The sequence below is a fragment of the Monopterus albus genome, unplaced genomic scaffold (genome assembly GCF_001952655.1).
Source record: "Monopterus albus unplaced genomic scaffold, M_albus_1.0 scaffold262.1, whole genome shotgun sequence".
Taxonomy (NCBI): domain Eukaryota; kingdom Metazoa; phylum Chordata; class Actinopteri; order Synbranchiformes; family Synbranchidae; genus Monopterus; species Monopterus albus.
Window position 1 is genome coordinate 173,183 of NW_018128142.1, and position 10,602 is coordinate 183,784.

At 40.0% G+C, this 10,602-nt stretch overlaps 1 protein-coding gene across 1 annotated transcript in view; it reads right to left on the reverse strand.

Annotated features, from left to right (window-relative positions):
- The window catches only part of me1 (malic enzyme 1, NADP(+)-dependent, cytosolic), a 91,862-nt gene that overhangs the window by 41,140 nt on the left and 40,120 nt on the right, over window positions 1-10,602 (reverse strand). The window contains exon 3 of the mRNA XM_020621574.1: window positions 7,512-7,661. Within this exon, the coding sequence (XP_020477230.1) occupies window positions 7,512-7,661 (150 nt within the window). The remainder of the gene's footprint in view (window positions 1-7,511; window positions 7,662-10,602) is intronic.

Sequence of the window (10,602 nt, forward strand, 5' to 3'; positions counted from 1 at the left end):
ACCGGTCGAGGCAGAAGGCCGCCCACCAAGAGCCGGGTTCTGCTGGAGGTTTCTTCCGTTAAAGGGAGTTTTTCCTCCCCACTGTCGCCAAGTGCTTGCTCAAGGAGGATATGTTGGGTTTTCCCTATGTAATAATATTGATAACAGTAAGGTCTAGACCTTACTTTGTAAAGTGTCCTGAGATTACTTTTGTTGGGATTTGGTGCTATACAGTTAAAACTGATTTCAATTGAATTTAATTTATCTGTATTGAATTTTTCTAAATTTAGTTACTTTTCAGAATCAGATTAGCAAAATATACAGTAGTATAATCATTCGAGTTTATTGATCTCCAGTGGGAAATTTACAAACTACCCATCAGATTATACTGTAAGGTAGTTTAATTAGTTCCACCTTTACCAACATCATTAAAGTGATGAAAACAACAAAGCATCCATAATTATAATCAAATAATATAGTGTACATTAATGTGAAATGTGCCATTCTGCATAATGAGTACACTATGATAATATTTGGTAGGCTTGCTAGCTTATCTGTTTGTACTGTAGAAGAAGGTAAGCAGTGAAAAAGGAAAATTTGGAAAATGTATCACTTGGGTCCAAAATCTCCCATAGGTGTGCATTTGGGTTGAGATCTGGTGACTGTGAAGGCCGTAGCATTTGATTCACATCGGTTTCATACTCATCAAACCATTCAGTGACCCCTCATGGCCTGTGGAAGGGAGCACTGTCATCCTCGAAGAGACCCTTCATTCAGGTTTTTCATTTAATTTGTCACCTGTCTGTATGTGCAAGGTGAGGTGAGATGGCAACAGAGAATGCCAGACAGGCTTTTATGCTGACAATCATCAGTGCAACCAAAAACCTAAATAAATATTATTTTAATGATTTCATGGCTGTTTTTAGAGACCCAGTGGAACAAACTGGATTTTCTCATGAAGAGTTAGATCGAACCATCTTGCTCTCCGGGCATGCTACACTGCTCTCAGTCATGGAAAGATATGGCAATTTGAATTAGCAATGCTCCCTGGCACTGCAGGTCACAGACAATTCAGCCAGGTAGTCTCAGTCGAGTGGACTATTATTCAAAACACATACTTAGTTTGATCACTTTCCACTTTCCATTACACAGTAAACTGTAACACTGCTGTGGATGTAAGTAGGAAATTAAGTGATACATTCATTTATTTTTCTAAGGAATGCTGCAGGAAAAATGGAGTTATAGTCTGTCTATAGGCTTTCACTGGACCTAAATGTTTAACATGGCATATATATTGTTACACAAGTTGCTCATAGTAGAATGTGGAATTAATCCCAAATGTTTGCCATGTTTCTTATTAGATCCATGTAATTCCAAACCATCTCTCTCTCCTCCCCACCTTTCCATTACTTCTTCTACACAAACAAAGCATATGCTGAACTTCGTGGCCTACCAAAGACTAAAAATGCAGTGAATAAATACACCACCAAAAGCTATGCAATCAGCCATAACCAGGAAACAAATTCCTTGTGGAGTCGCTTTATGTGGGATAAGCAGTTATTCCTTATTTTTGCCTTTAAGTGGCCTGCCATGGTTCAATAATCATGTGTGTATTAATGATCAGAAAGTGAGGATATTTTCTGCTTGCCCTAGGTGCTCATCATTCAAGAGCTGTTTCTCAAATGCAATGTGTCACTGCGTGTGGGCCCAGATGGTGTGAGGTCACAGCTAAAAAGTTCCTAATCTGCAAGGTTGGAACACTCCATCGCCCAGCATGTGCCACTTCAGAGGTGGCTGAGATAGCTCCAGCTGATGCCTTTAGGCTTCTTAACCTCCTGCAGCTCACCCTCTGGTTTAATCACACACCAATACATCAAGGTTCAAATGCGGCTGTATTCAAAGTACTTAGTCAGTACTGAATCAAATAACACTTCAGTTCTGTATGGCATCATCAATATGCACAATTACTTTGTAAGTGTTCTTCACTGAAGATCACTAAGTTCCTTCCTGTATCTGAGCAGATAAACATGATGCTCACTAAGCTTTCCTAATCCTGAAAAAAACATGACAGATGTTCTGGAAATGCTATCACTCAGTCTGTCCACTGATCTTCATGAGGTGAGGTATGGCCCTGGTAGATGTTAAGATAGGACTCATTTCAGATCTATAATACTGTCAGGTCCACTCAGCGCGACCTGCCTCTCTTCCAACCTTTCTCTCCTCTGCTCTCTCTATCCTGTGGGCTCTGCACCTCAGCTGTGTTGCATTCCAGTAATTAGCAAATTGGTGCGCACAGCTGGGGTGCATCCCATGATTACCTGTGCTCCTTATTTATACCTCTGGCAGACGCTCCGTCGTCGCTGGAGTATTACGTTACTTACCTTATTTAACTGAACTAACTACCTTACTTACCAAATGTGCATACCCCGTAACTTTATTTGTGGTATGTACTGAACGTCCTTTTGTGTTCCACGCTGACAGTTCCTGTGCTGTAAATCACATTTTGTACGTTGGTTGCATGGTATTATGTTCGTATGTCATTTTGATTTCCTGGCTGACAGTTCTTGTGCTGTGGATCTCATTTTTGATATTGGTTACGTGTTTTGTGTTAAACGTTATTTTTATATCCAAGCTGACAGTTCCCTGTGCTGTGGATATCCTTTTCGTTCGCCTGTCCCCTTGGTTAGCCTGTCTATTCACCTGTCCGTCCTCATCCTCTGGCTCTCCTGAGTCCTGCCGTTAGTTTGTCTTTGTACCTGTTTGTCCAGGTCTCCTCCTCCATCTCTGCCCTACTTTGTTCATATATGTACATGGCCCCTGTTATGTTGTTACTTTGTGTTTTTGTTCCATTAAACCTCCTTCTTTCTACTAGCACCTGGGTCAGCACATTTGAGTCCTACCACAGTTCTCCCTCACCCTCCTGGTGAGGGGAACTAAACCATAACAAATGCCTTGTTTCCAACTTCTACCTCTGTCTGTCTCCCAGCCCCAAACTTACCTGTTCCTATAAAAGAGAAATCTTGAAAGACAGGTCACATAGACAGACTTTAGGTGCTTTCAGACAGGAGAAACTTTTTCATATTCTTACAGCTATAGGACAAAGTACCCTCTTTCTTTTGTGTCCACACCGCAGGAACTGAGAACAATAATAGTTCTTAGAACACTGTTTTGAGGGACTTTTTTAGCTCTTACATAAGGGTAGGTACTTTCCAAGCACAATAAGAAACAAGAGTGACATACAGTAGTATGTAGAGCTCCCCAGTGGGGTAGTTCCTAGAACTGTTTGTTCTGAAAGTGGGTTTTATTCCCATTACAAGCCTTAATGCTCAATTGAAAATTGTTTTGTCAGCTCTTTTTGTGTTGATGGTTCACATTCATGTTGGTAAAGCTGTTTTCACATATGAACTGTGGACAGTGTCCAGGGATTTAGGCCCCGATTTTATCCAGAGTTGCTCTTTCACCCATGTGGCACACAACAGATGATAGTCCATGTCAGACGCATTCTCACCTACTGGAAATACTGGTTTAACTACTGGTTTATGCAAGGGGGCACTGTCTGGGTGGAGCATGCAACAGGTGGGATATGACGCAGTCATGTAGACAGTTTGTAATTTGGTCATAAACAGCTGAGTCTCTTTTTGTAGCTTAAATTTGCCAGATATTATGGCTCCAGCTCGTAATGACAGAAGTTGCCATTGTGTTTCCAGTTAGACACTTTCGTTGTGGTCTTCATTGTAAATGACCATCCTTCTTCACCACCAGATGTTTGTAATTTTCGCCAAGTAGAACATCATCAGCATGCCCACTGGCTCGCTGTGAATGCTCCAGACTATTAGTTGTTTTATTCTCACATGGGCTCACTCCAGCTCACTCAGAAATTGCGCGGACTTCGTACTAGGGTGCCGGCAGGGTAATGTAATACAGCTCCTCTGGGTAATGTCAAGATAGTGTTTTTTCAGGGTTCCAGTGCATGTCTCAAAAGGCCTTAAGTGTGTGTATCCGACTCCGTGTGTGAACACTGTCCTGAACTGCAATGTATATGCAGATTTAACTGAAATGTATACTGTAACAATGCAATTTGTGCAAATCACATTGCAATATGTTCCTTCCAGCTTGGTGTGATGAGAAGCTTCTCCATCAAATCTGAAACTTCCTCATCTCTCCATTGACCCTCGTTGCTGTTGTTGCTCTCCTTCATGTTTACTTTCCCCCATGTGGGAGTTGCTGACACTGGATGATGACAGCAGGCAACACTCCATAGCAGTGCATCACAGAGGACACACTGACACTGGACATAACTCAACTAAACCTGATTATTTTCATGCAATATGCATAAATCTTCTGCTATCAAACAAGGTGATTTATCAAAACTGAAAACTTTCAACTGTCAAAGTACACAGCCCCCATTTATAGAAAAAAAAACAGAAAAACCTGAAGACACTAACTCTCTCTGCTTAACCCCTGTGTCCGTTCATGAGCTTACAAACTGATAAAAGTGAGCTTGTCCACTAATCACCTGATGACATGTTCCTTTCTCTGGCTCTGCTTCCTACCTCTGCCCCATCTAATCACAAGTGTGGTGTTTGACCTTTGACCTCTGGTGCCAAGCCGGGTGTGTGAGTGTTTAGTCTCCATGAGGCAGATAAAGTCAGGGAAGACAAGGAGAGGCCGCTGCTTCCACACAGAAACTCTTTATACCTGAGAGCCAGTGATTAGAGACCTAATCTGCTGCTATGGTGGTCTCGCTGGAAGACACGCATGTGTGCATGCACACACACACAAAGTGGTATCACTAATCCAGAGCAGGCATTTCTAAAGGATGATGGTGAGGAAAATTCCATGAGCATTAGCTTTAGATAGAAGCAGAATACTTAACACTCCAGAGACATTCATCAAAGATTAGAGACAAGGGCCGTTCCTTCAAGATCATAAAAAAACAGACTAAGAGTTCACAGTCAGACTGGTGAACCGATGAAAGGCTGTCCTAAATTTCACTAATAACAAATACGCATATGGGCTGTTATTCAGTAGTGTTTTGTTCTGAATAAGATGCAAAGTGCTGGCATTAATAGTGCACTGTAGCACTTCAACACCACAAAACAACTGAGCCTTAACCTACAGTGGGGAAGTATTTTCAGTATAGGTAGCCTAAATTAATTTAATTAAAATAAACTGAGCAATTTCAGTTTCTCTGTTGGTGCCCTGGAGTTGCCTTCCATTTGAATTTGTATTTTTCCTGGCATTTTACTTCCATAAGTTCCGCCAGTATTTTATTTTAAAAACACCAAAAATTTCCTGGATTGAATTTAGATTTTTTTGTTTAATTGCAACACAAAATAACACATTTACAGGACAAAGGACATAAGAACTGAAGAAGAACTGAATTTTGATTTTTCTGGGAGGACCAAATCAGTTCCAGCCAAAGTACTGCCAGCCATAACCTACTGGTGCCTTGCGCTTAAGTACTAAAATGCCAGCTTGCTAAAATGTTTACTAAGTTGAGAATTAACTGTTTGTTCACCATCACAATTCAGTGTGTTATCATGCTAATTAGCATTACATAAAGTATAGCTGAGGCTGAGGGGATGCAATGAGTCCCAACTCCCAGCCCTGGGGGCTCTGGCAGCTGTGCTTGGCCCACTCTGCTGTGAGACTGAGACTGTGTATAAAATGACTCCACCAGCCTGCACAGTATGAGAAGAAGTGAGGCATGCTAAGAATACTTTCCACATAGTTCTGTGGGCATGAGAAAATAAAGAGCTGGTGGGTAACAAAATTGCTTGGCAAGTTGTGTGTGCGTGGGAGAATTGGGGTTTCCAAGCATTTTAAATGTACCCAAGCTAAATATCTCCAGTAAAAATACTTGGAACCAATTAGGAAAACTGTGGTTTCACAGCTAACCAAACACATCCATGGTGGTAATATAAATGAAGCCATTGTTGCACAAACTACATGGAAAATTCTAGCACTGCTGGACATTAGATGCACAAAAGGGGAAAATGATTAGTAAACATCTGTGGCTGCTTCCTGTATCACTATAAAGTTGATAGAGGCATATCTGTCAGGTACCACTGCAAACATTTACCAGTAACCAATTTACTAGAATTTACCAGGCTAAATGTGTGCCTGGCTACACATCACCAAATGGTCTCTGGCTACCAACAGCAGCTCGCCACTTTGGGTTGGCATGTGAATTATTGGCTTATACTGTATATCCTTTTAGTTTGGCGTCAGTGATTATAAATCCTAAATAGGAACAAGTGTGCTTAAGAGCCTGCAAAGGACAGTTGTCTAGGGTGGTCCCTCACTGATCTCATTAGAGTAAAAACCCTACACATGTAGCCACCTGAATAAGGTTAAATGTACTGTAGGGAGTCAGGCCCAAGTAAAACATACATGCCCTGAATGCAGCACTGAGACTGAATGGCCTGTCAATTTAATATTTGCATTGGGAGTGTAATTGCCAGACAGTGAGGGACTTGGACTGGTCGAATCTACAGTATCTGAGGGAAAACAGATACTAGCAAAGAGGTGTGTGTGCATTTGTGTGTGAAGAGCGTGAAAGTTTGTTTACATTAGAAAAAGAAAGAAAACCAATGAATGTCTGTCTGCTAGGAACAAAGCCAGATCCACTCAAGGTGAACCTTGAACTGACTTACAGCGGTTTGCCTTGAGCTGAGCGGTCTAACCAAACTCCAGCTGCAAGTGCTACCACAATTTCCAAAGTGGGTTCACATTTTGCAGCATCAAAGACCAATTCCAACATACGTACGCTTTAAGAGTCTTTGGAGTCTTTGGTTTCACCTTAATACATTAAATAATCTGATAATTTGTGGTTTTTGTAAATATGCTTGGAAACCGATTTGTACCAAATGTTTACAATAATATAATTGTTCACTCTGATATTATTTAAAACTACAAGCACCATTCCTTCTGCTTGCATATCCACCTTTCACTGTATAGACAAATCCAGTCAATGGTGATTTAGAGATCATTCTCTTATTGTAACAATTAGTACAAGTTCCCGTCATTTAACGAAGCAGTCATATTAACACTGATTTTGATGTTTTCCTAAACTGAACCAATTCATTTTTGTGTTTAAACCTAACCAAACCATAATCTTAACATTGTCACATCACAAAACTAATTTACAAAAACAGTTATAGGCACAGACAAATCACATCATTCCTTTCAATACAACAATTAGATCAGAGAATATTTCTGTTTGGTATTTTACAAAGCAAACAACTTTTCAGTACTGTATGCTATATCGAGAAGCAGTTGAGGTATTGGTGCCATACAGCCAGAAGTCAAAAAAATGTCTGATACCAAGTGCTTCAACAGAAACAATATAAAATTTACCCTAAAACATTAACTGAGTGAGCGGGAACACAGAGAAAAAACACTTCACGTTTGTCTAATGCCTGTTCACAGCAACGGGAAATAATCTCAAATAAATCCTAATGCAAACTGGGTTTATTTGCTTGGCAGTGCATAGGTCAAAAGTGAGGAAAATGTTGAGAGTGACTCACCTTGGTCTTTGAAATATCAAGCCATATTGCTGGCAAGCCAAGCCTACAGTGGGGGTGTAAATGATGGGCATGAACCTTTCGATGTCTGACATTAGCACCCGATAGAAGAGCTTCTCGCTGAGGTCCTGGAGCCCCATCAGGAACACATATCTGGGAATGACAGAGGGGAGCAGGGAGGAAAGCACAGATGTTAATCTATCACATCTTGAGGACTCATACCTGCTGAGCTAAAGAGGGGTTTATAAAAGTCAGATGTTAAATCCTGTGTGTTACTGAGTGAAACGTACCAGGCAGATTAGAGGAACTGGGACTGATTAAGATTCTTATTTTACATAAGCGCATAGACATATGTGTACTGCCTATAGCACTGTAAAACTCAATTCAAAACCCATGAAGTTACAGAAGTGACATAAATGTGAGAAATTCAGAAAGAAAAATCTGCCCTGCTATACAAAATGATAAGAAAAACAGAATAACAATCAGATGGCCTCCACAAGATCTTTCCTCTGATTGTAGCTTGACCAGGACCTGAAGGTTTGCATTTGATCCAGATAAGCAGAGCCTGTCAAGAAGGGCTCTACCTCTAATCAGAGAAACGTTCAAAAACTGAAATTGTTGAGGTTGATAAAAAGTAAGTTAGCATGCCGGGCTCTGCCCACCCCCCCACTATAACCACAGCAGCTGTACGATGCACGGTGGTGACAGCTGCTCTTGAAGCAAACTGATTTGATATTAATGAATCAAATTAGCTTCTGCAACATAAAGGGTTTCTGTGTGCTTTACATGGTGTTAAGATGAATTCTGCAGTAGATGCTTTGGACTTGTATACAATATGTTTCTATCTGTTAACACATAACCTAACATACCTTTTTTTAATTTTAGAAACACTTTCACAAAAAGAAACAAACAAACAAATAAGGACCACTTAGTATCGTTTTCCAGAGCTTTCAACCATGAGTCAGACTCAGTGGCAGACAGAGTTTGCTGAGTAATTACACGGATGTGACGACATCTGTGCTTCATCTGAGGAAGACCATGAGATGTGTCAAAAACTACAGAAAAAAGCTAGTAAGTAAACGTTTTGTTAAGATTTCTTTTGGTTTTTATTTTATGCTCAGTTCATGAGTGTCATGTGAAAGATCAGATTTTAAAGTTCCCAGCACTCAGAGGCCAGTGATTGACGAGAAACATTCTCCCACTCAGTTGTGTGACCGTAGCAGCATGATGTCAGCCTGTATTAGTGGCTGCTGACATTATGAGGTCAGGCTGTCAGCAGGCCTGCACCATGTCTCTTTTTAAGCCATAAAAACAGTATCACAGTGCACATTTCATATTCTTACTGTATATTAGCTCATATCATGCGAGTGTCATGTAGGACGAGTACTTTACTCCCTCATTTGACTCACCATCTGGACAGTGTTGGAGCTTTGTTTTTATGTATGAGTTTGCCAGGTTCAGGTCTAAAGTTAACACTATCAAAAATTTCTGAAATTTTTGTCAGAAACCTTTTAGGAGCAGTTTTATCAGTTAATTTATCTTCTCACAGTGAATGTGCTTTTCTCATGAAATCTGAACTAAATCAGTTGTATGTTTCTCCAGCTCTGCAAAAGCTCCCCCATGCAAACCTGTTATAGCAGAGTACAAATTCTTAAACATAAGAAGGAGAGAAGTAAGGAGCAAATAATGTTTTTTTTTTTTTGTTGTTAATTCTGAAATATAGTATTTCCCTTCTGCAGATCTGGGTGATTTATGAGACAGATTTTTTATTATTTTATTTTAAGAAAAAAGAATGGTACCAATTGATGCTGCATAGACGGAAGTTAGAGCTGAAACTGTTAGTCAGTTATTTATTAGCTGAGTATAAGAAAATTATCCATTGTTGACTGTTAGTCAAGAAGCTTTTGTGACCATTAGACACTTACTGGGTTGTTTTATAGGCAAAAAAGCCAAAGATTTGCTCCAACTTCTCAAACTTCTTTGACTGAGAATTTTTTATGGACTTTTTCAATTATTTTTTGATCTCTTATGGACCAAATAATTAAGGGATTGTTTTAAAAAAAATTCCTAGCAATGGTAAGTAAGTAAGTAAGTAAGTAAATTTACATAAGTACTGTAGTAAATACAATTTTGAGGTACTTGTGCTGCACTTCAGTATACTTTAATATTAATACTTTAATACTTTAATATATCAGTTAATATAATATTCCACATTTCAGAACTAAATGTTATCCTTTTTACTCCACTACATTTATCTAATACTTGACTTTCAACTTCTTAGATATTTCCATTTAAATAACCATAAGGAGGTTAAAAAAGAAACTGTTGAGGCCCATATGAGAACACAGCAGGCAGGGAGAGAGGGCCCAGATTCAGACACGGCGGCAGGCTGGCCAGCGAAGTTCAACAGATTAGTAGCTGACAGACAAATACCAAGCAGGCATAAGCAGAGGCAAAGTCAGAGTGAAATGGAGGTTTGAGGCAAACAAACAGCGCAAGCCAAAGGATAACCAGGGAACTAGGCAGAGTCCAAACATGGGTAAATCAAAACCAAACAGGTTAACTTAGGGAGAACAGGAACAGACAAGTGGTAAGAACATTGAAACCAGATGCATAAAGGCTGTGGTTAGCACAACAAATAAAGAACAAAGAACAAAGAAACTGGCAAGCATTTATACTGAGGGAGCTAATCAGGGAAGTGGAGACAGGTGTGATGGGAGAGGGAGTCAGGACGGATTGACAAGCGAATAAGTAGCAGGTGTGCAGGGCAGAGCTGGAGGGAAAATCTGAGCATAACTGGAGAATGGATGGGGAATGACAGTCCATAGAAAAGTAAGTAACAGGACAGAACCACAAGGAGCAAGGACAAGGTCTGTGACTGAAAAAAACAGTAGAGCAGAGAATATTCCAGTTTCATCTCCCATTAATGGTCTTACAACCTTGCAGACTCTTGTGACATCAGGATTACCTTGCTTTTCTCCATTCAAACCCATAGGTATTACATATTGGTTAAGACCTTATATAACTGCTTTCACAGGCAGAGGAGGCTACAAGAAGGTGTTACAAGTAAGAACTAAAAGAAATGAAGAATAAA